The sequence below is a fragment of the Colletotrichum paranaense genome (assembly GCF_030867605.1).
Source record: "Colletotrichum paranaense strain IMI 384185 chromosome Unknown Scaffold_4.1, whole genome shotgun sequence".
NCBI lineage: Eukaryota > Fungi > Ascomycota > Sordariomycetes > Glomerellales > Glomerellaceae > Colletotrichum > Colletotrichum paranaense.
Window position 1 is genome coordinate 316,043 of NW_026848962.1, and position 27,862 is coordinate 343,904.

The 27,862-nt window shown below is 53.4% G+C and overlaps 10 protein-coding genes across 10 annotated transcripts; 5 read left to right on the forward strand and 5 right to left on the reverse strand.

Moving 5' to 3' along the window:
- Positions 1-524: 524 nt before the first annotated feature.
- Positions 525-3,027, forward strand: CPAR01_05088 (aconitate hydratase; the record flags this gene model as incomplete). The annotated part of the gene is made up of 3 exons (XM_060489367.1): positions 525-638; positions 701-727; positions 775-3,027. 3 exons carry the CDS (start codon positions 525-527, stop codon positions 3,025-3,027), a joined length of 2,394 nt encoding a protein of 797 aa, XP_060350833.1.
- A 706-nt stretch (positions 3,028-3,733) lies between these two features.
- Positions 3,734-4,789, forward strand: CPAR01_05089 (rhomboid family protein; the record flags this gene model as incomplete). The annotated part of the gene is made up of 4 exons (XM_060489368.1): positions 3,734-4,121; positions 4,175-4,256; positions 4,328-4,515; positions 4,578-4,789. 4 exons carry the CDS (start codon positions 3,734-3,736, stop codon positions 4,787-4,789), a joined length of 870 nt encoding a protein of 289 aa, XP_060350834.1.
- A 1,136-nt stretch (positions 4,790-5,925) lies between these two features.
- CPAR01_05090 (glycine cleavage system T protein) lies at positions 5,926-7,359 on the reverse strand (the record flags this gene model as incomplete). The annotated part of the gene is made up of 1 exon (XM_060489369.1): positions 5,926-7,359. One exon carries the CDS (start codon positions 7,357-7,359, stop codon positions 5,926-5,928), a length of 1,434 nt encoding a protein of 477 aa, XP_060350835.1.
- Positions 7,360-10,942: 3,583 nt separating this feature from the next.
- CPAR01_05091 (uncharacterized protein) lies at positions 10,943-15,064 on the forward strand (the record flags this gene model as incomplete). The annotated part of the gene is made up of 2 exons (XM_060489370.1): positions 10,943-14,483; positions 14,535-15,064. The coding sequence occupies 2 exons, from the start codon at positions 10,943-10,945 to the stop codon at positions 15,062-15,064; spliced, it is 4,071 nt and encodes a 1,356-aa protein (XP_060350836.1).
- A 555-nt stretch (positions 15,065-15,619) lies between these two features.
- CPAR01_05092 (LD-carboxypeptidase) lies at positions 15,620-16,825 on the reverse strand (the record flags this gene model as incomplete). Its single annotated transcript, XM_060489371.1, has 1 exon — positions 15,620-16,825. One exon carries the CDS (start codon positions 16,823-16,825, stop codon positions 15,620-15,622), a length of 1,206 nt encoding a protein of 401 aa, XP_060350837.1.
- Positions 16,826-17,988: 1,163 nt separating this feature from the next.
- On the reverse strand, positions 17,989-18,938 carry CPAR01_05093 (endoglucanase; the record flags this gene model as incomplete). Its single annotated transcript, XM_060489372.1, has 2 exons — positions 17,989-18,655; positions 18,715-18,938. The coding sequence occupies 2 exons, from the start codon at positions 18,936-18,938 to the stop codon at positions 17,989-17,991; spliced, it is 891 nt and encodes a 296-aa protein (XP_060350838.1).
- A 590-nt stretch (positions 18,939-19,528) lies between these two features.
- On the forward strand, positions 19,529-21,031 carry CPAR01_05094 (uncharacterized protein; the record flags this gene model as incomplete). Its single annotated transcript, XM_060489373.1, has 1 exon — positions 19,529-21,031. One exon carries the CDS (start codon positions 19,529-19,531, stop codon positions 21,029-21,031), a length of 1,503 nt encoding a protein of 500 aa, XP_060350839.1.
- Positions 21,032-21,890: 859 nt separating this feature from the next.
- CPAR01_05095 (chitin deacetylase precursor) lies at positions 21,891-22,823 on the forward strand (the record flags this gene model as incomplete). Its single annotated transcript, XM_060489374.1, has 2 exons — positions 21,891-21,941; positions 22,005-22,823. The coding sequence occupies 2 exons, from the start codon at positions 21,891-21,893 to the stop codon at positions 22,821-22,823; spliced, it is 870 nt and encodes a 289-aa protein (XP_060350840.1).
- Positions 22,824-23,338: 515 nt separating this feature from the next.
- Positions 23,339-23,736, reverse strand: CPAR01_05096 (uncharacterized protein; the record flags this gene model as incomplete). The annotated part of the gene is made up of 2 exons (XM_060489375.1): positions 23,339-23,448; positions 23,523-23,736. 2 exons carry the CDS (start codon positions 23,734-23,736, stop codon positions 23,339-23,341), a joined length of 324 nt encoding a protein of 107 aa, XP_060350841.1.
- Positions 23,737-25,466: 1,730 nt separating this feature from the next.
- CPAR01_05097 (carboxylesterase) lies at positions 25,467-27,628 on the reverse strand (the record flags this gene model as incomplete). Its single annotated transcript, XM_060489376.1, has 6 exons — positions 25,467-25,781; positions 25,858-25,987; positions 26,042-26,666; positions 26,720-27,020; positions 27,071-27,286; positions 27,335-27,628. 6 exons carry the CDS (start codon positions 27,626-27,628, stop codon positions 25,467-25,469), a joined length of 1,881 nt encoding a protein of 626 aa, XP_060350842.1.
- Positions 27,629-27,862: the final 234 nt, after the last annotated feature.

Below are 27,862 nucleotides of genomic sequence, written 5' to 3' on the forward strand. Positions count from 1 at the left end.
AATAATCCAATCTCGCTGATTCGTCCGTTGGCCCGTCGTCGCCTTCGTCATAGCCGAGGAGGCCCACCTTGGCCGACCCTGTTCCTCAGTACCTTCTCCACAGTCCACACAGCAGCGCGGCAACCAGACGGCCTGCGCCCAATTTGAGCCGAGCACGCACCGTGGCCACCCCCCAAAAGCTGCCGCGGAAAGAGCCCAGAGCGAGGTGAAAGAGGGCAAAAGTGAGTGTGATCCGGAAAGAAGGTGCGAGGATTTTTTACTGCCACCCCCATCCGGAAAGACCTAGGCCTGGCTTGCTTTGCCGCCTTTCTTCTACTACTTGACCTCCTCGTCGGAAATTCTCTCCACCTTCTTGTTTTCTTCCTCTTAATATTCTTTTCCTTTCCTCCATCCTCACAAACAAAGTCCCTTGAACAGGCAAGGGCACTTGAGATATCTGTTGCGAGCTTCATCACAGCTCGGACAACTCTCCACTCAAGCTCAATTGACCAGTTTTATTGCTGCTCTCAGTGTCAACACCAATCATGTTGGCTTCACGACAGCTCCTGGGCTCTGTTGCCCGGAGCCGTACTGCCGCCAGTGCCCGTCTGGGACTGCGTGGCATGGCTACCGTTTCTGACTCTCCCCTTGACCGCAAGGTAAGATACTTCCCCCTCTAACGCTAGAAAACCGTGGTCTACGGTGTATTCTGTCTGGACAGCATGGCCGGGCGCTTCTTTGGCATCGCGTACGTGTTTGCTCGACTTGACAAGGGTGCTGACTCGTCGAAAACAGGTCAAGCAGAACATCCACGAGGAGGGCAACTTCATCAACTACAAGAAGATGTCCGAGAACCTGTCCATCGTTCGCCAGCGTCTCAACCGCCCCCTGGCCTACGCTGAGAAGATTCTCTACTCCCACTTGGACGACCCTCACGGACAAGAGATCGAGCGTGGTGTCTCATACCTGAAGCTCCGCCCCGATCGCGTTGCTTGCCAGGATGCCACTGCTCAGATGGCTATTCTGCAGTTCATGTCTGCTGGCATGCCCTCCGTCGCCAACCCTACTACTGTCCACTGCGATCACTTGATCGAGGCTCAGATTGGTGGCTCTAAGGATCTTGCCCGTGCCGTTGGCATCAACAAGGAGGTCTACGACTTCCTTGCCTCTGCTTGCGCCAAGTACAACATCGGTTTCTGGAAGCCCGGCTCTGGTATCATCCACCAGATTGTCCTCGAGAACTACGCTTTCCCCGGTGGTCTTCTTATCGGAACTGACTCTCACACTCCCAACGCTGGTGGTCTCGGTATGTGCGCTATCGGTGTCGGTGGTGCTGACGCCGTCGATGTCATGGCCAACCTTCCCTGGGAGCTGAAGGCCCCCAAGGTTATCGGTGTCAAGCTCACTGGTGCTCTGAACCCCTGGGTCACTCCCAAGGATATCATTCTCAAGGTTGCCGGTATCTTGACCGTCAAGGGTGGTACTGGTGCCATTGTTGAGTACCACGGCCCTGGTGTCGACACCCTCTCTGCCACTGGTATGGGAACTATCTGCAACATGGGTGCTGAGATCGGTGCCACCACCTCCCTCTTCCCCTTCAACGAGTCCATGCACAAGTACCTCACTGCCACCAAGCGTAAGGACATTGGTGACTTCGCGAAGACCTACGCCAAGGAGCTTCGCGAGGATGAGGGTGCTGAGTACGACCAGCTCATCGAGATCAACCTGTCCGAGCTCGAGCCCCACATCAACGGTCCCTTCACCCCCGATTTGGCCACCCCCATCTCCAAGTTCAGCGAGGCTGTCAAGGCCAACAACTGGCCCGAGGAGCTCAAGGTCGGTCTGATCGGTTCTTGCACCAACTCCTCCTACGAGGACATGACCCGCGGTGCTGCCATCGCTCGCGACGCTCTCGACCACGGTATCAAGTCCAAGGCCATCTTCACCATCACCCCCGGTTCCGAGCAGATTCGCGCCACCATTGAGCGCGATGGTCAGCTTCAGACCTTCGAGGAGTACGGCGGTATTGTCCTTGCCAACGCCTGCGGTCCCTGCATTGGTCAGTGGGATCGTCAGGATGTCAAGAAGGGCACCCCCAACTCCATCATCTCTTCCTACAACCGTAACTTCACCGGACGTAACGACGGTAACCCCGCCACCCACTCCTTCGTCGCCTCTCCCGACATGGTCGTTGCCATGACTGTCGCCGGCAGCCTCCACTTCAACCCCCTTACCGACAAGCTTAAGGACAAGGACGGCAACGAGTTCATGCTCAAGCCTCCTTCCGGAGACTCTCTCCCCAGCCGCGGATACGACCCCGGCCAGAACACCTACCAGGCTCCTCCCGCCGACCGCAGCACCGTCAACGTCCAGGTCTCTCCCTCCTCCGACCGTCTTCAGATCCTGTCCTCCTTCCAGCCTTGGGATGGCAAGGACGTCAACGATATCCCCATCCTGATCAAGTGCAAGGGCAAGACCACCACTGACCACATCTCCATGGCCGGTCCCTGGTTGAAGTACCGTGGCCACTTGGACAACATCTCCAACAACATGTTGATTGGTGCCATCAACGAGGCCAACGGCGAGGCCAACAAGATTCAGAACTTCACCACCGGCGAATGGGACGCCGTCCCTGCCGTCGCCCGTGACTACAAGGCCAAGGGTATTAAGTGGGTTGTCATTGGTGACTGGAACTACGGCGAGGGTTCTTCCCGTGAGCACGCCGCTCTTGAGCCCCGTCACCTTGGTGGTCTTGCCATCATCACCCGCTCCTTCGCCCGTATTCACGAGACCAACCTGAAGAAGCAGGGTATGCTTCCTCTTACCTTCTCCGACCCCGCCGACTACGACAAGATCAGACCCGAGGACAAGGTCGACATCCTCGCCACCGAGCTCGAGGTCGGCAAGCCTCTGACCATGGTTGTCCACCCCAAGGATGGCAAGGCCTTCGAGGTCAAGCTCTCCCACACCTTCAACGCCCCCCAGATTGAGTGGTTCAAGAACGGTTCCGCTCTTAACACCATGGCCAAGTCCGCTGGCAAGTCATAAACGGACAATGTTACGTTAGCGATACGGGTCAGGGCGATATGTGGTTAGGCGGTGTAGGCGTACCTCTGTTTATTTAGCATGTTCTGGGGTGTCGGTCGGTATAACTAAAGTGTATGGCCGCGTTACGCCCTTTGTTTTGGTCGGGCAAATACCTCTGGGACTATTGTTTTTTCTATGTCATGTAGGCCATGATTTCCTAGTATGTACAAATTTGAAACGTTCAAACAAAATTTCAACGCAATGTGACAATGCGGGAGCGGGTACAACGGTGTTCAAGCATTGTGAACTCGCATGTGATGTTCTAATACTTCACCAATGATCGATATTAAAAGCACTTTAGAGACCCAGGATGAGTTACATAAAGCGCTGTAACGCTGTTACAGGCACGTGATGATAAGAGGTGGATACGTCGTACAACAGGGGTCTTATCTAACATTTTTGGGATCGTCCGAAGAGGTCCGAGTGGACCGGGAGCATGCGACAGGTTGTCTACAATTTCCCAGCTGCAGCAAAACACACAATCTCCGTGGTGCCAACTCAAGCCGATTCTCATGCCTTGTGCTGCCGATTGGACTCATCGCTAGAACGACTTTCGACTTTGAACGCAGCGATTGGCGTTTGCTCGACCGCCAATTTTCCCACCCGACCCTCGACCCTCGACCCTCGACCCCTCTGGATCCCGTGAATCCCGGAGGCGGCGGGCGCGATGGCTTCCAACATAACGTCCTTCAGCACCCTTCGGGCTCGCTCTTACGTATTTCGTTTACCGCTCTTTACGCGCATTGTTCTCCTGGTCATTATCGCAGCATGGTTCGCAGGTCTTCAACATTCGTGGGATGTCAGGCACTGGGGCGCCCTGATTCCTGACCAGCTGTCCTTTACCTCTTGTAAGCTTCCCTTGCCTGCCAGGCCGCTTTCTACAGGCGCACTTTGTACTCATTGTATTGTGGCGATAGCATACCGAATGAATACGTTCCCTTTCGTTCATGTGAATCTCATCCATACGATCATGAATCTGGCGGCTCTCGCGCCGTTGATGGAGCGGTTCGAGGCAGAATTCGGCACCTTGACCTCTATCGCCCTCTTCATCGGCCGTAAGATATATCCTGGTCTTCTCTATAAGTCGCGGGCGACTAATTTTCTGCAGCTCTGAGCACAATCCCGGCTATTCTCTACACCTTGATCGAACGGTTCCTCTTCAAGGGCAACACCGAAGTTATGGGAGCTAGGTAAGAAACTATACAGGTGACGCCCGCGAGCGCAAGAGGGATGGAAACTAACGAGAAGAATCACAATGTAGCGTCTGGGTCTTTTTGCTCTTGGGCATCGAGGCGATTCGAACGTACAAGACGAACCCCCACCTGACGATTGCGACGTACTCAATTCCGACGTGGACAACCCCCCTGATCCTCATTCTGGTGGTTACGGCGCTCGTTCCTGGCACCAGCTTGCTTGGTCACCTCTGCGGCGTCCTGGTTGGATATCTCTGTAAGCGACCTGCCCCTATCCTGCTAGAAGGATGTATGACTAACTCAACGTTACTTTTCTAGTCGGCCTCGGCTACCTGAAGTTCCTCAGCCCACCCGAAAAGGCCCTGCGATGGATCGAGTCGAAGCTGAACCTCCTTGGCCGGCTGCCGCACTACGTGAGCGTCGACCAGAAGACATACGGTCGATTCGGGGTCTTGCCCACCAACACCCATGCTGGTGGCGGCAGCGCACCGATTGCGCTTGTTGGCACGACTCAACGACTTGGGCCATGAAAGCACTATGGGTGTGTTTCTTGAAAGCTTGTAATACTACATGGCACACTTTGTCCCGGTTAGGCTGCTTTTTGCACCTTGGTCGGAGTTTGGGAGTTCATAATGCAGGCAAAAAAAAAGTGGCATATATACAAGGCGGGGTAGATTTTGTTTTGTATTGCCAGTTCTCTCTATGAGTGTTTATTTATGATTGTAAACTATATAATATGAAGATTCTCGTATGTCTCATCATCACTGGCTTTTACCGGAGCATTTGCGTGTAGGCATACCGTGATACCGTATGGGTTCAATACTCTTGGTCTCTTGATGACCGGTTTCTCCGGCAATGTTGTGTGATGCGAGAAGGACGGTAGTACAATACAGATATCATGCCAGTTCGAAGGAAGTTTATCTGATCTTTCAAGTTGAATTCGGCTAATGTAAAAGCATGTACGTATCGTACTGCTATGTGACATTAGATGCTCGTCGCCCCCGTTGGCCGAGGCTTATAGAAACCAACCAGACGAGTAAGCACGATCACATCTGTCTAGCTAACTTGGCAATAAATCATCTGATGTGGACATCAGATCCTTTCCTCGCCTTGAACCGTATCTTGGAGGTTCAATTTGCAACAGTCGGGGCAGATGTAGCTAAAAAGAAAATCATTGTCGAAGCATAGCTTGGCTCGAATGCCTTCACCCCACTCTCATCCCATGAAAAAGGGCCCCACTTCGTCCCTGCTATCCGGGGCTAATCCGCATGCGCTCTAGCCCCATCCGCCAAAATGCTAATAAGAATTTCTGCGCTCGTTCAATCTTTGCCTTTTCTTCTTTTTTTCTCTTCACATTCAAACGTAACACGATCCTGTCAAAATAAGCTGCTTGTCAACCTCTTCCATATTTGCCGCATTCCAGGATCATAGTTTCTAGAGTACTCAGCCGCTCGTTTGAGGGTCGTCATCGCTTTGCGCTTCCGTGATGGCCTCCCATGAAGAAGTGGCTACATGCTTCCAACCAAAACATTGAAAACTTGCCGTTGCTCTGATCTCGCCATGCCCTTAAGCAAGAAGCATCACAAATAAGGTAGATGAAAGCCAAGTTGAACGCTAAAAAGTGCTGGATATCTTTTTTGTAAAACTTCTATCGATACATCCCACCCTACGCAGGCGCGGGAGTCGGTCCCTTGAAGTATTTGCTAGGGACCAACGGCATCTTGGACACCACGGCTCCCCTCTTCTTGCCTCTCACCACAACGTCCAGTTCGGTGCCGGACTTGTGCAGACCCTCCTTGACGTAGCCCATGGCGATGTTCTTGCCCAACGTCGGGCTGGGCGAGCCGCTGGTGATGACACCGACCTTCTCCCCGTCCTTTGTAAAGATCTCGGCGCCCTCGCGGGCCGGCGCGCCCGAGATCACAAAGCCCACGCGGCGCCTCTCGATGCCCGCGCCTCCCTTGCTCTTAGGCACGAGCTGCTTGTTGATCACCTCGGCGCCGTGGAAGCCGCCCTTTGTGCGGCGCTCCTTGGGGATGATCCACGACAGGCTGCCTTCGACGGGGGTCGTCGTGTCGTCAATGTCGTGGCCGTACAGGCACATGCCGGCCTCGAGGCGCAGGCTGTCGCGCGGGCCGAGACCCGCGAGCTGCAGCCTCTCCGGGCCGGCGACCTTCAAAAGCGTCTCGGCGATGGGGCCGGCCTCGCCGTTGGTGGACTTAAAGGAGATTTCGAAGCCGTCCTCACCCGTGTAGCCTCCGCGGCTGATCATGGCCTTTTCGGGCGTCGATTGCCACTGGCCCTGGCCGTCCTGGTACCGGAGGCGGGCGAAGCCCGTGTTGCCAAAGTAGAGGGTGCTCAGGTCCAGCCCGTCGGCCGGGTCGAGGACCTCCTGGAGGATCTCGGCGCTCTGGGGGCCCTGGAGGGCGACGAGGCCGTAGCCCTCGAGGACCTCCCACCAGAAGTCGGTGCCCTCGGGGTTCTGGAGCGCGGCGGTGTGCTCGGTGAGGTAGGCAAAGATCTTTTCGCGGGTGCCGGCGTTGGAGACGACGGCGTACTCGTGCTCGCCGAGGCGGGTGATCATTGTGTCGTCGACGATGCCGCCCGTGCCCGGGTGGAGGAAGGTGCTGAGCTTGCTCGTGTTGAGCTCCATGTCGGCGACGCTGGAGGGGGTGACGGTCTCGAGGAAGGCGGCGGCCTTGGGGCCGGTAAAGCGGTGCTGGACCATGTGGGAGACGTCAAAGAGGGAGGCGTGGGTGCGGGTGAAGTGGTGGGACTCGGCGAGGGACTGGCCGGCGTACTGGACGGGCATGTGGTGGCCGCCGAAGATGACCATTTTGCCGCCGTGGGCGACGTGGAAGTCGTAGAGGGGGGTCTTGTCCTGCTTGGAGAAGGCGGCGAGCTTCTCTTTCCAGTTGGCGCGGGATGCCGAGCTGTACAAGCGGTGGTTGTTGTGTAATTGTGATGCTCCCGCCGTTCTCGGGGCCGGGGCCGTGGAGCTCAGTCCGGCGACGGGTGCGAGGGACCGGCCCTGGCGAGCGGGAGAGGCCAAGAAGGGCCTTGCCGTCCGGGCGGCTGCTACCAATCTTGATCGTGTCATTTTTAAAAGTCCAATTGAGCTGGTATATTGGTGAAAAGATTGAGAAATGAACAGAAAGATCAAGGTTTCAAGAGGAGGAGGAGGGGAGGAGGCCCCAAGGTATGACGGAGAGCTTTCCCTTGTACCGATAAGGTATTCGGATGCGATAAGATGATGCGGGTCCGAAGCTGGCCGAGCTCTCTGGTGTTTGATTGGTGAATTGGGCGGAATCGTCTCGGTCCAGGATCCGAGCGCTCGGTATGGCACCCGCCGGCCGGCGGTCTCGCACTTCTGAAAGTATGAATGTTGGTTGAGGCGGTCGGGTGAGTTTCCTCTGCGGCTCGTTCAACGGGCAGATAGCCGCTCGGTCTGTTATCTGCGTCTCGTACACAGTCGTCCCCTCACTCTATCTTAGTAGCTTGTCTTCCCATCCGCAGATAGATGTGTATCTCAAAAGGTAGCATCGAGTCATTGGTACAACTCAGCTGAGCGCTATTGGTATCTCGGTGATGGTTACCTGGTGGAAGAGCTGTGATAGTTGCATTGTAACATACTAATGAGCCAGTATCTGTCGAATGCCTCTCTAGCTATCGTACAGATTTCGCCCTCGAAGAGTGAGTTTCGCTTTACGATACGATACCGAACAAACACCACTGGGCTCATTCCTCTTTCTATTGGATCAAGAAACCCCCTTCACCAATTCCCTTCATCGCAAGCCAGTCCTGTCACATGGACGCTGCTTCCTGGGACATGACTAGAAGAATCAACCCGCGGGGAAGGTCTGCCGAGGTGCTCAACAGACTCGTTCTCTTCAAGTTCAGTCAGGCCAATACCGTTTCAAAGGTCTAACTGGATCATAGACCAATAAGAAATCGTAAGGCGTGGGAAGTACCTAGGGAGTAGGGAGCAGGCCGTATTTGGATGTTGGCTCGAGGCTGCAACCCATACTGTTGAGCGTAGTCATTTGAGGAATTGGGATAGAGACCGAGGCCCACAGTTGGCTCGCTCAACCCGTTGCTCTGCCAAATGGCCTGTCTACTAGACTCAGTCGTTGCTGCCTTGACGAAACAGAGAGCTGAGCATGCTGAATCAATACCATACATGCGTAAGTCGATTAGACTTCCGCTAAGAGCATTTATCGGCTCGTAATGCAACCCGACTTATAAAGGCAAAGAAGGGACCCAGACCACCAGAACTAGCTACCTTACCCTGGAAGTTGCAATTGGGGTTAACAGAGGGACCTAGGCATTAGTTTCCAGACTCATGGAAAAGTGAGAAACCACGACACAACTCTTCAACGTTGGTATCCCTGCAACATTGGGTTCTGAGACATCAAAGCAAAGTGCGGCTGAGAAAGTCAAAACACACCTAGCACTTCTTATGTCGTATCCCGAGTTGGAAGGGAAAATGGTGCCTGGTACGGAACTAGTAGGGCACTATTGTACCTTTGGAGTTGCCCATGTGAAGCGTGGGGGATGCAAAAAGGCCCAACAGCTCGCCAAGGCGTGTTTCCAATCGCCCATGGCAAATCTCGATGACATGTAAGCGGGTTCTCTTCATGGACCTCGAAAAGCCTATGTCTCTTCCGAAACACAAAGGATCGGCATTCGTCGTACAAATCGATGGGTCGCAGAGCTTGAGATTGGCATCAGTTATGGAGCTGGAAGCTATACCACTTGGACTATAGTAGTATAGCAGGTACCTCAAAGCAAAGCTCTCCACAGTAGGTCGGTTGAGGCAAGAAGAAAAACCGTGGGAACCTCGGGCGCCCACCAACCACGGACTGTCTCGACTCACATCACGCCAGGCTACAGGAACTTGTGCTTATTCGAGTGATGGTAGCGACACATGGCGTGAACATCTCACCTCATGATCAGGCCGCAATGGAAAGAAGAAGCAGCAGAAAGCGTGAGGAAGCGTTTTTGGGGAATGAGACGGAGAAAGCCACAGGGCGGCGCCACGTTGAGCTTGCAAGGAGCAGCCGTGGCGTGGCGGGCAATTGCGTGGGTCACTCGCCACATGCCCAAAAGCCATCGGGCGTGGGGTCGCGTCGAGAAGGGAGGGGAGGTTCGCGCGAGGTTCGATCGCAGGCACACAGCTCGATGGCCGTAGCCACACTTGGATGGAGGAGGAAGCATGGTTGGACCAGGGGTGGGAGGGAAGCCACAAATCGGGAGCCGCCTCATGTCTCTCCAAGTCTCACTTCTTCAACTCCCACTCCCACTGTCCAGTGTCCACACTTATAAGACGGTCTTTTTATGAGGAGGAAGGGAAAAAAAAGAAGAGGCTAAAGCACCGTGGCATCTGGCACCCTCGGCAAAGCGGACCCCCGCAAAAGCTCTTTTGCTGGGATGCGACCCCTGCTCGTGGTCTGCGCAGTATGTGGTTTTGAAGTTCCGAGACTTAAACATTTTCTCGACGCAATCCAGGCTCCAGGTCGTTTCCGTTTCTCGCGGCTCCCTATCATACATAGTCAGCGTTTGTATGGACTGTGTGTACCCTACCGTCTATATACCCTACGAAATACTATCCGTACGAATAGACCGTCGACGCATGGGTGGTTGTTTCGGCAGATTGCAACCTGCCAGGCGGGTACAGCGTCGCATTCATAACAGATGTGAAATTGCTTTACATCAGGACCAGCAGTCTAGCATCCATCCGCAGGTGCTTGAAGTCAAGAAGTAGAGACGAGAGTCCACCTTACAGAATGCCCATAGCATATTTCCACGTGCTGGCAGGTACTGATGTAAAGTCCTTGACTCTATCCGTAAAGTAAACGCCTACGGATTCAAATTCAAGGTTCGATGGAAGAGGAGGTACTTAGGGATACGTATCGACGGTACCTCACTTGGCGTGATAGGTAGGTACGTACTAAGGCTCTAGCCTCTCTAGCGACTAGCCTGCTGTGGCTCAGCCAATGGCCGCCCGCCAGCACCGTCCCGTCCGGTCGTCGCGTTCCCTCTTTGCCCGCTGGTCCCTTCCTCGCTCCGTCCGCTCCATATCAAATTTCACGTCGTGCTCGTTTCCCATTGCTTTGGCTCTGGCTCTGTTTCTTGTCTCTGCATCGTGATCTTTTTCGTCTCCTCTCACTCAGCCGGGGGCCCGTCTTCGCCGCCTTTTTCCCTCATTTGCTCCTCCCAGACTACTACCCCAAGCTGCCAAACTGCCACCCACACCGAGCACCGAGCACCGAACCTGAGCCCTGGAAAACGAGGTCAACCCATCTTCCATCGTCGCGGCTTGCCCGTCAATTCGGTCTAGCCCCATCCCATTCCCAACCGACGCGGATACGGTTGCCTCATGTCATCCTAATTTCCGTTCCATTCGCTCCCAAACGGTCGACTCGCAGTGCCCTTCCGTCTTCTGTTCGCCTCCCTCTGTATCCATCGCATGTTGCTGTCCCTCTTTTTCGGACGAGGATCCACAAGCAGCTGCACTGCTGAGCGGCAGACCGAAGCCGTACGCAGCACGCAGTACGCAGGCGTGAACTGAACGGCTGACCACCACCGTATCGGGACACCCATCGCCTCACCACCAAGGGACCACCCCCCCCCCCCTCCTAAGCGATATATACAACCCAACTGCCTCGTCCCCCCCAGCCACAATGTCCACCGAACCCTCTCCTCGTGCTGTTCGATTCTCCAACGGAGACGACGACTTGCGCTCAGACAAGATCATGCCCCAGCGACCAGTTCCCATCCCCGTCGACTCGGACAATTCTGCTTCCTCTGGTGAATACCAACCCGACGACCCCCACGCACTCGAACGTCAAGATGAACTCGGTTCTCTCGCCAGGTATTCCGAAGGCCATATCGCTGGCTCCATGTCCAACCTCGTCCAGGCCGCCGTAGCCAATGGTACAACCCGCAGTCTACGAAGCAACGCCAGCGACGGCGACGCATCCTACACCAATGGCGCGAGCAAAGTTCAACGACCCAGCGCTCCCGCGAGGACCCCTTCCAACACATATGCCCCGGCCGCCCACCGCAGGCCGCAACCTGCTCCTTCCTTCGTCGAATCCGTCCGAGCATCATCGAGAGGTCGTCCTCGGCCCAGCGAAAGGTTTCGCCAGCAAGAGAGGGCATACGTGCAGAGGTTAAGGCAGGATCACAACGATGGCTACCCGTTCGATGGCGGATACGTAAACGGCATCAACGGCATTGGCCAAGGCGCCGACTCCGACTCCGAGGGGGAGACACCCTCATCAGAAGGACCCTTTGACGACAGATACGACCAGGAGACCATCATGTTCTACGGCAACGACGATTTGCAACCCACAGACGAAGATTTAAAAGACCCGACAAATCGAGAACGACTAGAATGGCACGGCATGCTGGAAGCTGTCCTGACCGGAGACGTCGTCAAGCAAGAAAAGAAGCGGTTGATTGGATCCAACGAACAAGCAGTAGGGAAGAGCGGGCAAAAGGCAGAGCTGTGGCTTGGTATTCGTTCAAAAGTATGTGGAAGACATCTTCCAGTGCAGAGACGAATGGTCGAGGAGGCTCGCGCGACGCTGGACCGTACACTAGACGAGATTATCAACTTCTCCGTCAAGGGCGAGAGCGAAGCTGGAAAGCCACCATACGAACAGGTCAAGGACGTGGTCAAGAAGATTGACAAGGCTGAGAGCCTGTACCCTTCTTGGACCTCGCTGGCAGCTGAGCACCAGTCGGCAAACTCCCCGCTCTTCCATGAGGCGTCGGAATCCATCATTGCCTGGTACAACACCAATGAGATGATCAACACCGAGCTTGCTATTCTCAAAAAGTGGGTTGGGAACGAAGAGCTAGATTTCACTCGGACACGACAGCGTTCGCCTGTAGGCAATGGCATCAGCGATGAATCCTCATTCCTCGACCGATTGATGAAGGAGGACGGTTTGAAGTCGCTGTATGACGAGGAGTTTGACGATGAAAAGAACAAAGATGCACACAAAGGCATGTTGCCTGGTATTTCAACCGTCATCACCAAGTCCAAACAGACGCTCATCCGAAATTTCGCCGCCTTCCAAAAGCGACATCTTCCACCATACATCGAGGAGCTGCTTACGCTCATCAGCTTCCCATCCCGGTTGATTGAGGAAATCATCAAGATGCGCCTCGCTTACGCTAAGAAAGTAAAAGAGTCTGCGCAGCAAAACCCAATGATGCAGGACCAGATGATCAACCAGTTCCAGCTTCTTCTTAAACTCGCTATCCGCATCAAGCTGGAGTGCCTGGCTGTGACACAACCAGAACCCGGCTGGGAGCTTCCGCCCTGCATTGACGAGTCTTTCGATCAAGTCGTGCTGGATGCTCTGAGGTACTACTTCAAAATGCTCAATTGGAAGCTCAGTGGCAACAAAAACACCTTCAAGGAGGCCGAGTTGCTATTTGCGGAATGGGACTTTGCCAATGAAATTGGTAGCCACCTTCTTGGTGGTGACGTCGAGGTTGCAGAGCAGTTCAGTTCCCTAACCTTCAAAGCTATCAATCGTTTGAGTGTCACATTCGAAAAGGAGCTCCAAGTCAAGCCCAAGGAGAGTACCGCCGAGATGAGCAAGAGATACAAACAGTGCCTAGATTCGGTCCGAGTAAGACAGCGAATGCTGCAGCGTTTCTCTCGCATGCTGAGTGAAAACTACGAAAACGCATCCGACTTCAGCATATCCTTCACGCCAGAGAAGTTGCAAGAGTTTTACGACAGATTGATCGCATCCGGCCACTTCCAGATTTTCACGGATCTCTACGAGCAGGAGGGCATATTCATCATAGCCTCGCCATCATTGATGGATAGGCACGACGCCATTCATTCCATCTTGGGTCTGAGCTCGCCGGATCAGTTTGCGGAAGACCCAAGTGACCCGTATCTGTTGATTCTCCGGCCTGAGAGCAGCCCGCACTGGTTCGGCGACATTGTGCAGCTCTCAGTTCGGGAACGAAACATCGATCTGAAAAAGGGCCACATGAGACTAGTCGCTGCCGCTGCTCAAGCGCGACTCGTCAATGCCAGGAAAGCCTTCATCGATGCCGTCGACATGCACGTCGACCTGGTTGTGGAACAGAGATCGAATTTGCACAAGGTCAATACACGTCTGATGGAGACGAGACGTGTTGCCTACAAGTTGTCCAACAACTTCATGGATAGTGTCGAAATCATTCGGAAGCAGACCGAAGGCAGAGAAGTCCAAGAGCTCATTCAAACTTGCTTTGTCTTTGCGACAGAATTCGGTCAACGCTCTCTCCTTGTCATGGACAGCAACCGAAAGCAAATGAACAACCTCAAGCTGACGAAACTTGCTTTGGATTGGGTAAGCTTCATCTGTGACGACTGCATCGCGTCAGATCGAAAGACGTTCCGATGGGCGGTCCTGGCTCTGGAGTTTGCCATGGGGATGACCAGAGGCAGACACATCTTGGCTTTAGGCGAAGAAGAATACGCCAGGCTCCGGGCAAAGGTTGCTGGCTGCATGGCGCTTCTCATTTCACACTTTGATATCATGGGAGCGAGATCGAACCTGGCCGCCCAAGCAGAGAAGGAGCGCATCGAGGCCTTGGTTGGACAGTTCAAGCGCTTGGATAAAAATCGCATGCTCGACGACCATGAGGCTTCCAAGTACATCACGGAGCAGCGATTGGAGGAGATTGACAAGGTCGACGATATCAGGAGGGCCAAGGAGGCAGAGAGGCAGGCTCTCGGTCGCGTACTAGAGGGAAACAACGAGGTCGACCGATCGCTAGCCTACCTCTCATCCTCGGCTACCAACATTACGATGCGCTGGCAACAGGGCCATTTCGTCGGCGGCGGTACCTTTGGCAACGTTTATGCCGCTATGAACCTGGACTCGGGTCACTTGATGGCTGTTAAGGAGATTCGTTTGCAGGATCCAAAGCTTATCCCCACCATTGCCGAGCAGATCAAGGACGAAATGGGTGTCTTGGAAGTGCTCGACCATCCCAACGTAGTCTCGTACTACGGCATCGAAGTTCATCGCGACAGGGTCTATATTTTTATGGAGTTCTGTCAGGGCGGTTCTCTCGCGAACTTGCTAGAGCACGGCCGCATTGAGGACGAGCAAGTTATCATGGTTTACGCATTGCAGCTGCTTGAGGGTCTTGCTTACCTTCACGAGAGTGGCATTGCCCATCGCGATATTAAGCCTGAAAGTAAGTTTATCTACCCGATATTGGTCTAGCAACTGTTCTAACAACTTACAGACATTCTCCTCGATCACAACGGTATCATCAAGTACGTCGACTTTGGAGCTGCCAAGGTCATTGCTAGGCAAGGCAAGACGCTTGTCCAAGATCTCTCCTCTTCCAAGCCCAACAAGTCGATGACGGGCACGCCCATGTACATGTCGCCTGAGGTGATCAAGGGTGAGAACCCTGGCAGAGCCGGCTCAGTCGACGTCTGGTCGCTGGGTTGCGTCATTCTTGAGATGGCCACTGGTCGTCGTCCTTGGGCCAACCTGGACAATGAGTGGGCCATCATGTACAACATTGCCCAAGGCAACCCTCCTCAGCTGCCGTCGGCCGATCAGCTTAGTCCGCAGGGTCTCGACTTTTTGAAGAGATGCTTTACCAGAGACCCCAAGCACCGCGCATCCGCCGTCGAACTCCTGCAACACGACTGGATCATGACTATCCGCAGCCAGGTTGTAGAGCCACCTACACCTAGTGATGCTAGTAGCTCTGCTCAGTCAACGCCCAGCAGTAGGAGCAACACCAATGACGGTTTCTACTAGGGCCAGAAATCGACACATGGTGTTAACCACTTCAACTCTATAGACGTACACCCTCAGGAGCCGCAACAGGCACCCTCACCGTCACAAAGCAGTACCGATGTGCCAAATGTTCTAGTTACACGAACCAAGGACTAGGCACGATGTAGCAGAGCTGCATCGACAGCCCTTTTATTTTTCAACAACGATACACGACCAAAGTTTCTCTCATTTTTCATACACACCGGGGAACCCCCCAGAAATTGCATCAGCAAAGCGTTCGGAGTCATTTCCTCGAGGGTTCACGTGCTTTTTCTGGTTACAAGGGTTTTCACAGGTATTCAATTGCTACTGGCTGGTCGGGGAAAGGAAACCAAGGGGGTTTCTCTCTTACATGACATACACGAACGTGAATGGGATACAATGGGAAGTTGAACACGATTATGGCTTAGGAGAGCTATCGTTAAACATGTAATACAAATAATACCCAAAGGCTAGTTTTACCCAGCCGTCTATATGTCATGAACAGTTTTCTCTGTGCCCCCTCCCGCCCATGCTCCTCTCGAGTGGCTGCCCGTTCTAGACCACCACAGCCTCCGCGATGGAAAATTCGTCCTTCTCCGAGTCTAGCACCGCCAGCGCGTCCATCGGCAGCGTCACGATGGGCGCGGTATGTCCAATGTCGACATTCATCAAGATTGGGAAACTGGTGCTCGCCCCCAACCGGCCCTTACACAAGAGACCCTGTATCACGGCCGCGTACTCGGCTCTCTCTTGCTCTGTGTTGTACCCGTACGCTCGACCGACGACGAGCCCCGCAATCTCGTCAAACACCCCGCGCGCCGCGAGGTCCGCGAACGCCGAGCGGATCCGGGCGAGAGGGTTGCCTTTCGTCATGTCGGCCTCTGCCGTCGCGGACTCGAGGAACATGATTTTGTCCTTCCAGGACGGGGATATGTGGGCGATGCCCTGGATGCGGGCTACGACTGTTAGGCAGCCGCCGAAGAGGCGGCCTTGTGTGCGGGGGGCTCGTCGGAGCCAGATCCAGGACGGAGAGGGGAGGAGGGTTCGGGGGGTGGTTGAGGTGCGGGTTGAGGGGGAGAGGAAGTAGGGGCATGTGATGGGGGCGTAGTAGGTTGAGCGGGGGATTGGGATGGGGGTTGTTGTGGTGGTCGGGGTGCTGAGGGTCTGGAGGAGGTGGGCGAGGTGGAAGTCTTGGAGGTATCCGTCGTCTTCTGTCTTGTTGTTCTCCGTGTGTTCTTGAGAGAATTCGAACGAGGAGACAGAGGCAGTCGTGGAGGTAACGGCCTCGCCGAGTTCCGAGACGGCGCAGGGGCCGTAAAAGGTGCGGAGGCCGGTGAGGGCGCGGAGGCACCAGTGGAGGACGGTGATATCGGAGTAGCCCACAAAGATTTTGGGGTTCTCCCTGATGAGATTCTGGAGGTCGACGTCTGCCACGAGGTAGGGGATGAGTTCTGTTGCTGTTGAGCCGCCGACGGTGCAGAGGACCATGTCGACCGTGGGATCGGCGAAGGCGGCGCGGAGCTCGGCTAGGCGGTTGCGGATCCCGGCGGGGATGGGTTCGCCGGCAGAGAGGACGGGGTCGAGGTCTTCGCCGCCGGGTTGGAAGATTGTCGTGATAGTGTAGCCTAGGGAGGAGAGGAGGGTTTGGGCGCGGGCGAGGGCGGTTGGGATGAGGGTGTTTACGCGGAAGGAGGGGGAGATGAGCGCTATTTTTGCGTTTGGGGGGAGGGATTTTGGGATTAGGGGTGGTGGGAAGGACATTGCGGCTGGGTTTGGTTTGTTGTTTTTGGGACTTTGGTTTTGGATTGTTCCCGTGATGATGACTTTGGCATAAGTCAGAGTTGAGCGTTGATGGTGTGAGGTGTAGTTGGATCTAAAGTTTATGGTTGATGGCGGGTGTTATACAGTCTCGATAACGAGGCAGTCTTGCTTCGTTTGGAGTGAACATACGTGGCCATAACGTAAACCAGAACAATCGCATCCGGGTGTCGATGGTGATTTACAGTTCGGCCCGCCAAAAGAAGCCGTCAACGTTGCGACGTTCGGTGTGACTCCTACAAGTACACGCGTTGGATTACGAGGAATTCAGTTGAGGTCAAGCACGCACTCATCACGCAATTGAGTACATGGCTACTGGAAGACGGATGGGAAGCAGGGGTGAAGTGGAGAGAGGAGGTAAGGGACACAGTTGGTAGTCGTCCGAACTCACGTCAGCACATGCCCCGGCCCCGAGAGGGGAAGGTGGTCGCGAAGGTTCAACCCCACCTCGGCCCGGGGGTGTCTTGTCGGTCGGCCGATGGCTCCGGAAGTGGGGTGTTTGGCCGGCATGTGTGACCATAGTGCCCGCGGCCCAAGGGCCGGACACTTTGTGCCTCCATCACGGATGAAAGCTTAAAATGATTCACTGAAGCATATCCAGAATCTCCCATAAGTTTCTCGCCCCTGGATCCTTGCTGGTAATTGTTGTTTTCAAGGTGAAGAACACGAAGGGACGGCTCAACGCCGTTGACCCTTTCAACCCCACCAGCCATCATACATGGATACAACCACTCCTGGTCCCATGCCATACACTCTCATAGGAAAGTTTTGTAGTTAGTCACTCGGCGTACAAGATGAATCAACATCAATGCAAACAGCTACCCTTTGGGTACAAGGCTCGCGTTTCCTAAACTCAATTGCATATAGCCTCACACATTGAGGGAAAGTTCAGGCATCGTTTAGGTCGAAAGGCTCGACTTACGTAATTTTCCAATCTGTCAGCGAGAAACTCATACTCACACAAGAGCGGATAGAGACGTTTTCAGGCTTGATGTCGCGATCATATTGCTTCTAGAATCTTCCCAACATTAACGTCAATGCTCATGAACTCTACATATTCTCCTCGACAAACGACCTCAGACGGCTCAAAGCTTCAATTGCAAAACTTAGACATCGTCAGTTACAAGCTTACGATGCCCGTATTTCTGCCTTCCGCGCCAAGTCCTGACAACGCGCATGACCCCGAGAACAAGAAAAACAGCAATGGCGCCGCCACTGAACATGGTCCATTGTGATGGCCAGCTCCAAAGGTTACCCAGACTCCTCTCAGGCCCGCACTTTCCCGTAAACATCGTCTCCTCGTACAGGGGACATTCCTCGTTGACCACGAGAGACTCGCCAGGGTTGGGGAACTTCACACAGCTGCCCTTGTTCTGTGTCCAGCAGCCGTTGCCATTGTTCGCCTCGAACACGAGGGGTGCCTGGTCAAACTTTGCCGCCCGCTCCTGTTCGGTGACGTCTGCGTTCGTCTCTTGTCCCAGAACCACTATGGGAGCGCAGTTCATAAACATTTCGGGAACGCTCCAGCGACCGTACCATGTCCACGCCATAACGGCCGGTCCTACGGGCAGCCAGTCCGGGACGGTAAAGTTGTAGAAGCTGGGCAGGACGACCGTGGGAGAATCTCCGTAGTTGACCTCAGTGAGGTTCCGGATCGGACAGCCGCCCTCGATGGAGTGGATAACTCTCCATTGGCTCTTCCTTGTGGGCTTAAGGTCCCGTGTCACCGAAATTTGGCACGAGCCGCCGCCGTGGGAAGCGCCTCCCATGGCCCTGTGTAAGTCGTCAATACATATACTTCAAGTAGCAGCCTGTATCAATGGTTGACTTACCGCAAGTGCTGCTTTGAGCCCCTCTCCCAGATGTTGGCTACGCCGGACCAATCGTAATCCACTTCGCCTTTACATGGCCAGTCTGAGCCATCGTTGGCTACTGGACCATTATCCCGGAGTTGACTTGGGAAAGGAATGGGGTTCTGCATAAGCGTGTGGCTATTCACTCCAACTGAAAGAAGGAGCAGACATGCCATTAGACTTGTTGATAAGGGTTGGGCCATTTTGTGTGAAGGGTTTGTCTGCCGACTGTTTGGGCTGTAAAGAAGAAGCTGCTTGTCTCGATTAAGTCAAGACTTTCGTGCTGACCACGACTACATAAGGTAAAGAACGGAAAAGCTACCAACCAAGTCTAGGTCACTTTCTATTTTCAGGTCAAACTTTTGTCTCGCGCGATAGAGGAACTCACTGCTGCCGTTTCAAGAAGACTGTTCTGGATCACCTCAACGTCGTACCAAGCAGCATCCCGGCCACACCGCCGTCAACAGCAGCAAAAGCAGATGGCGGTGAAGTGTTTTAACGATTCATGTTGTCGCATCTAAAGGTCCATCTAGTTCGTGATGATATCCCTGTTCACCTGCATGCCGGGTCATGTTTCCACTACATGTCGATCAAGAGTGGCAATCAATACTGAGGGGGATATCAGAGGGGTCCAGATTCACGGTGTCCCCGCTTCGGAAGACTTCCTAAAGGGGACGACGTTTCCCGCAGTGTAAAGACACAAATTATCAAGACTTTGAAAGCCGCTGTTAGATCAAATATTGCGAGGTTGAGGTTGTATTCTGCGCTTCGCAAAGCAACTCACAGAGCGAAGATGACGGCTTCTTGTTTTCGGGCGACTATTGGCCGTCTGGTTGCCTTGGGCACGATTCTTACGTTTGTGACTTTCCAGTATATTGCAGTAAAGTCAAACCCTCAACTAAGCTTCTACGAAATTTTCCTACAACTCAGTTCTTGCATCCTCCTATGTAACTTCTTAGTCGTCGTTGCGCGCTGGGCTGAATATGAACCCATCCAGGGGCTCAAGGACAATGGCCGATTGCCATCTATCAACGTCATTGTTCCGGCGTACAACGAGTCTGAGTTCGTGAGGAACTCAATATCCTCCGTGTTATCCTCAGATTATCCCAGAGACAAAGTCCATATCATCGTTGTGGATGACGGCTCGACAGGTGACACCTGGTCTCACATTCAACACGCACTTCCACCAAAGTCTTCGACTCTTTACACAACAATCCGGCACGAGATCAACCGTGGAAAACGCCAGGCCATGGTCACGGCATTTGAAGTGGCCAACAACGAGATACTCGTGACTCTGGATTCCGACACTACTCTCGACAAGCATACTCTCCGGAACTTGGCCAGTCCCTTCGTCCTAGACAGCGACGTTGGAGGCGTCGCCGGGCACCTCTCCGTCTTCAACATCCAATCTCAAGGATGGGATAGCTTCATCCCTCGCATCCTTGACTGCCTTTTTGAACAAAACGGCAACATTCCGCGAGCGGCGCAGTCAAAACACGGGTTCGTTACCATTCTCCCAGGCGCCATCTCCGCGTTCCGCAGAGACGCCATCCTGCCGCACACTAAGGCCCTCGTGGACACGAGATTCCTCGGGCGTCCGATGAGGCACGGCGAGGACGTCCAGCTCACGATGGGACTCCTGCGCGATGGCTGGCTTCTCAAGTATCAGAGCAATGCTGTTGGCTACACAGTCGCGCCAGAGACGTTTTTGAAGGCTTTCCTCATGTACGTTCGCTGGGAGAGGAGCAACCATACCTATTGGATGCTCGGGCTTGTTCGTCTAGCCTTTCGCGATGCGGCGAGATTCTTCACTCAACGCTTTGCTCGGCCGTGTTCGAGCGAGCCTGAGCTACTGCTGCCCGGAGACCTGGAGAAACAAGGTGGCAGGAGAGAGGTGAATGCCCGAACGCCGGACTATCATCCCATGCTGATGATTTTCTGCGCGGGGTTTGCCAACTTTTCATACCTGAGTATTGTGATTTCGTGGCTACGGGGCTTTTACTTCTCTCCGTGGGTTACATTTATGAATCTGGGTTGTCTCGTCGTGTTTGCCACTTGGTTCAGTACTCTGTTGTTGGCGGATGCTCTTCACGAGAGCGAAAGTAACATGGCAGTCGAAGGAGACGTCAAAGAGTCGGACGAGACCCGGTTACTAAGGACCGAGGGTTCGTACTCGAGATTGAGGAAGAAATTGCAGTATTCTTGTTTCTCTACAGTTGTCAACTTCACATTTGTCTGTTGGGCTTCTGTGATTGGATTGCTTACACTGAGGAGTCAGAGTTGGTTGACAAGGTGATGGTCTCTGTGGTAGTGGATGCGACTTCTTAGACAGTAAATCAAACACTCTGCGCTCATGCTGTACTTTTCGGAAGAATGTTTACGAAAGCGCATAGGGATTTTTCTTGAATCCAAAAGAGGAAAGAAGCCGATCAAGCAGATAACACTCTACCCGCCACGCATTCTGAGAAAAGCAGCCAAGCAAATCAACACTCTACCCGCCACTCAGTCTGAGAAAAAGCAGCGGAGTCAGAAGACAGAACCAGAAAGATTTGGCGCCCGTCCCCTGCGATTTCGCCATCGACCAACGGCATCGCCGTGTACGAGAATATCGCAGTCTTCTAGCCTCATGCAGTCCAAGCTGGAAAAATGCAAGTGACGGTTTCGGGTTCTCCCTCTTTACGGCAGGTATTGGCAGACAAGTCGGGGCGCCCAGCCACCGGCGTGGCAACGGAGGTTCCATTGGACCCCTACACAGTAAACCGGGATCCGTAAGCTTATACGGGGCGGCCAGTGAACAGTCTGGAACCCATCATATCAGGCTTACTTCATTTATTTAGAGTTTCGGGCCGGCAAAGAGGGGGGGGACGTGGCCAAGCGATGCTGCCGCGTGGGATGCAACACAACATGGCGACAACGGAGAAGATTACAAAACACGTGTGAGCTGGGATCAGTTGCTGCTGCTCAGACAAAAATACAGATATTCTGCCGGGAGCAATGCCGAAGGGATGAGGGTAGGGGTCGGGAAGTGAATGGGGGCAAACCCGCCTATGAGGCTTCTCGCTCCATGCCATTCATCTTCCAGAGTTCCTGAACTCTTGCTGGTTCAAAATTCGCATTCTGTTGAGGAGCGCATCTGAATCGGCTCAAAGACAGTTATGAGTCCCCCAATATTGTCAAAACACGGTCAAGTCATCCGCAAATGTACTGTAAGTCACATAACCACTTGAGTCCTCCGTCAAAAGTGTACCCGAAACTGACATAATTCCAAGGTTCCAGGAACAGTAGCATTCGCATTCGATGACGACTCGTGGAACGAAAAGGATGAAATCTTAACACTGTTCGCCCAGCGAAATGCACAAGCTTCCTTCTTCCTACGTAGCACTCTATGGACCGCAGATTCAATAAAAGACGACGGGAAATCTGTAGTACAGAGTATACACAAAAACGGGCATCTGATTGGATTTAGCACCTCGAGTCGCCATCCTCACAGCGGCGTGGAGCATGATGATCTCCTCAAAGCCCGTCAGAAGATTTCCACGGTTCTCGGAGCCTCATCCTCCTCTGAAGGCCTTCGACCACAGTACATTTGGTCGTCCCCGGTCGATTGCACAGTACGGAACGGCTGCGTTGAAAAGTTGACGATAAATGGTCAGCGACTGGTACTTTGGGACGGTAGACCGGCGGACATGAGTAACAACACGGAGACTACGCTTCTCCTCGACAGACTACAAGCGGCAGACTCCGGGCGAGATTCTTTTCTCATCCCGATACGAGGGTTTCAAAAAGAGAGTAATCACAGTTTCGGCGATCTACTAGATGGGTTCCTACAAAAGGGCTTCCAACCGGTTACTGTAGGAGACTGTATAAATGACCCCAAACACTTCTGGTATCTAGATCACTTGGGACGTCCGGCGACTAGCTTGGCATTTGGCCGCCATGGTGTAGTATCGCCTGGCACATTTCTCAGTCAAGTTCGATGGAGCGGGATACTGGCTGTATTTTCCTTAGAGTTGATGGCCCTCTCTTGCCTGTTCTGGGCTATTTGTCGGTATAGAAAGATCAAGTCACACCAACGTGTAGTTCAATGATGACGCGTTACGACCAAGTCAAGAAAGAAGTACCAAAATGTGTCGACACACTCAATGATCCAGACTTACACGTAACGATCTCACAAAAAGTAGAAACCACTCGTGAATTTAAGCAACATCAAACTAGGTAGAATGGCCACTTACTTCTCTGGGAATGAGTAGACATCACTCTCTATATATTTTTTTCTCGAAGAAAGATACCTTATCCATGAATAATCGGGTGCAAGACCGTACCAGATAAACCTAATGCGGTATGATCACACGGCATATTCGTCAATGCATTTCACACAGTGGCGCTCGTTTAATAGCCTGGGATCTCAGAGTATAAGTAATTGATTGTCCCTCAGCTCGAAGAAGCTTCGAACACCTGGCAGATGGGAACAGTTACTGAAATGGCTTCTTATGTGCGCGAAGTCTATGTGCCCTTCACTCTAAAGCCGTAACAAGTAGGCCCCATCTATCTCATCCTTCCGCGGCCAAGTCTTAGTTACAAGTGTCCTATATCCTGCAACCCTTCACTCGCACTCAACACGAACGGACCAGACTCCCTTCAAAGAGTGGCACTGCCTGGTGCTGAAAGCAGTAACCGCACTGCCTCTGCAGTTTCCGTTGTTGTATCCTCTCACTATTTACGATACTTGTGGTCAGATGTTTCTGTTTCTCATTTTGTTCCAGGGTTCAAGGGCTTTATTGTCTTACTCTTGCACTTAGTGTCGTAGTCAATGACCTTCATGCCCCAATCGGTGCTGTAGAGGGCGTGACACTCGTTGGCGTTCCAGTCCAGGTTGCCGCCGCCGGACGAGGAGCAGTCCGTCTTGCCGTACTTCTTGACTCTCATGTCGTAGGCCGCGGCGGCGGGGGCGAAGATGGCGCAGGCCGTAGTGGCGGCGGTGAGGATGTTGGTGATGAGCATCTTGGAAGTGTTTTAGGTGGAAGATGAATATTGAGTTGGAGTTTTGAGCTCTGAAGTCTGATCTGAAGAAGTTCTTGTTGTGAGTTGATGAGGGAGAGAGGTCGTGGAATAGAAGAAAGAAGACGTATTTATATATTTCAGAGACCTGCAAGAGTAGACGCTGGTCATCTATTCTTCACTCTTCGTCTCGTATGGGAATCTGAGCCTGTGGATACTTCATGATGGCTGGATCAAAAGTTCCTGGCGAGTTCCCGTACATCTTCAGCCCTGTCCCGCCCTGCCTACACTTACTTCGCCTCTTCCACGTCGGGCAAAAAACTGACAACTCGACTTTTAGGTAACAGAATTCCGAAGGTATCGTCAAGCGCAAAAAGGGCTCAGCAGAGACAAATGTAAGCGCCAAGAAGCACTGCGGGCCTTTAGATCATGACATTCGCAGTCTCGAGGATTTCCAATTATTTCCTTGGCAATATCAGACGATGGCGAGAGAGAGAAAGACACCAGCTTCCTACTGCGGTTGTCTCCACGGTAGCCGATTGGTCTAGAAGGCATAGGGCTGGGACTGTTTAGACTTTTGTACCAGTGGGGCTAAGGATTCCGCCGGGCATACGGGGTGTTATTGATGGGGGCGGAAGGAATGAGCACCTTAACTTTATGATAGAAACTCGAATCCTTCCGACAGGGTGGGTATTTGACGAAAAGACCGAGGAGATGGTATAGTCCCGTTGAAAGCCAACATGAACAATGCAAATTGAGAGTCAACATATCCAATGCCAATTGAGGCAATATGATGAGGTACCCAGACCATCAAAGCTCAGTGTAGCTTGTATCAAGCTACGCTGTCCAACACAACCCTTTGCCTCCGACCGTGGCTTCCGACAACAGCATTGCAATTTCCATCAAAGGATGCGGGAAAAAACGACTTCGTGTTGATGCAGAATTTCATTTCAGCATCATGCACAATCCCCCCCCCCCCCAGATCTCCAGGGATCGACCCGAGCCGCCTTCGCCCGGGCAATGTGGCACGGCCTAGGGCTGCGACAGGGGGGGACAGAGAGAGAAAAGTGGGCGAACATCAGCCCACGATATTCCTCTAGATGAACAAAACTGATGAACGGGGGCAGGATCCAACATCGACTTACCTTAATTACTAATAGATGGAAAGTATGATTGTCGACTATTACTTTCGTCGGGCAACTAGCTTGAGGGGCATAGCCGCGGTTCTAGGGGACGGGTGACGAGACTGTGAGACCAATGTTTTTGCTCCTCCAACCAACCAACGTATAAGTCTCGGGCGGAAAACTCCACCTTCTTGCTCGCTTATAGCGGGACCTCGTAGACTCTAGATTTGACGATGTTTCATCGAAACTGGATAGTGTTCAGATGTACATTAGTTCTCTCTTATACGCCGCAATGAGTCTCGGTTAGCCTATGCGTAGTTTAAGTTAATCAAAGGATTGAAAGGATCCTACTGCCCATTCCTTCCGATGCAGGAGATCAGGAACTCATGGCCTGTTGAGGTAGTTCCAGGGTTGACTCCCAAGCCTAGGTTGATTGGTTGGTCGTTGTTAACTTGGGAGGTGGAGTTGTTCGTATAGAATATACTTGAAAGAATGTACTAAATGGCCTATGTACATATCGCCAGGCAGATAAGATCTGTAGATGTTTACACAGTATGTACCTGACCTTGTCCAATACGTACTGAACGCGTCGTATGAGCCGGGGAAAACTCAATTCCCAAAGATGTCGAGCCCGTGCTTAATCATCCAACTCATACCTTCCGCCCGCCAGTCGTCCGTTTCCAACACAGTGCCGTTGAGACCAAACACCACGTCGCTACCAGATGCACCGCCTTCCGTCGAGTAGGCAGGCCACTCGTCCAGATCCGGAGCGCCATTGGGATCAAGAGAGACGAAAAAGTTGACCCACGCTGCGGACATGGTCTTTGACAGCGCGGTGGCCTTCTCAGTGTAGCTTGTGCTGTTGCCTCCAAAAGGGTTTACGTCGTAGCCAAGGCCGTTGAGGTTGTTGAATACGAATGCGACCTGGGTGGAGGTAAGTCTTTGCACAACAGCTGATGAACCGCGAATGTCTTTGCCACGTCACAGTCAACAAACTTACCTCCTGGAAGTGAGTCGCGCCAATGTACTCTGGAACTCCATTCACGGTAACGTCGAAGCGATATGCGTAAGACGGCACGCCGTTCTGGGACCATATGATGTTGGCCCTGCGGCGGAGGAAGCCGAAGAACCTGCCAGAATGTCAGTACACACAAGCCTAATACCGAAGAGTCATTAGGACATACATGTCTCCGAAGAAAGCCCCGCCGCGTCTCTGCTGCAGACCCCGAGCTACGGCAATCTCCTCGCCGGGCTGAATGATGTGTGGCCATGTTTCCAAGCTCGGGATGCCGACGGCCTGGTCATCGGGGTATAGAGCCAACGCCTCATCAACAAGCTCCTCGATACTTTGGCCCGTGGTCTCCTCGACATTGGGAGCCATGATGCTGCGTACGGCAAACGCCATGTCCTCATCAGTGTTGATCGGTCCACCGTTCGGGCCCCTTCCCTGGCCGAATGCAGAGCCTTCATCCGAGTTGGATCCGATCAGAATGGGGACCTTTACAAAGTCTCCGCGTTCGAGCTGCGACGTCGCAAAGTCTGCAAGGAAGTCGCCATCCTTCATGGGTATGAAGCTGAAGGGTGACGTGGTTGCGTTCAGCACGGCATTGAACTCGTCCAGAGGTGCTGTGCGCAGGCACTCTATCGACTCCTGAGTGCCGACAGTGGAAGCGCAAGAGGAGATGTTGCCGACAAAGAGGTCGTAGTTGGTCTGGTAGGCAGTGGAGTTGAAGCCGCCGACCATGCGGGGGATGAGCCCTCCGAAGCCGGACTGGGCAGCCGCGCCTCTGAAGAGGCCGTCGTCACGTCCTTGGAAATGTTAGTCGTAAAGTATATCTCGCATGCGAATGGTGTCAACTTACCGTTGTAGGCCAGCACTTGCCCAGCGACACTCTCAGCACCTGAGCTTTCACCAAATATGACAACCTTGTCGGCGGCGCCGCCAAAGCTGGCAATGTTTTCGTTGACCCAATGCAGAGCCAGGCGCTGATCTCTGAAACCCAAGTTGGTCGCGCCAGCGTCAAGGGCCTCCTTGCCACCGGGAAAGCCAAAGACGGATAGCCGATAGTTTAAGCTAACCGCAACGAGGGGAGTACCCTGCTTGACACTATTCTCGACGATGAAAGAGAGGTTGTATCGCCTGTCTGCTGATCCGCCCATGTACTTATCACTGTCAGCAGTGGTTCTCGCGAGGGTCCGGCAAAAGAACATACCAGGCCGCCTCCGTGGATCCACACAGCTACGGGAAGCTGCGCGTCAGCAGCGATACCGGCTGGGCGAACAACATTGAGATACAGGCAGTCTTCCGAAGACTCATAGCCAATCATGTCGGAGCCATAACCAACGCAATGCTTTGGGTACTCGGTAGCTGTATGCGTGCCGTTCCATGCTGAGTCTAGGCCTTGGGCGATACGGAATCGTTCAGGAGTCTAGAATGTTCAGTATGTCGGCATCAACCGAAGGTTACAGCCACATACCTTGGCGTATGGCATTCCAAGGAAGAAGTCCTGGCCATACTCTGCGCTGTGAATGCCAGTGTAAGAGCCATTCTTTACAGTGATAACGGGACCGTTGTCTCTACCACGGATAGCGGCGGACCATACCGGCGCGGATAGGTACAGGACCGTAGCTAGGAAGTACACAAAGAAAGCCATGCTCTTCAGCAGCTGATATCGATCCGGTTGTGGCCTGGGTGTCGGTAAAAGGGGAGATCGGCTATCAGGGGCCTTAGAACCCTCTTTATACCGCAACCTCTTCATGTCGAAGGACATTGTCTACTCAGGTACTACGCCATCGCACCCCATTAGTAAAACATGGCCACGAGATTTCGTTCGACAAGGGTTGACGGCAATCAGAAACTGGGGTCTATCGGACCGACACAATTCGCTTCTCTACATGGCGAGGGGAATAGCTAACGGATATCGAATAAGAGACGTTCGCAAGGTTGCCGGCCCTCCGTCATCGCCCCAAGTAAGTAACCAGGGCGTCAGGCACTACTTGGGCCC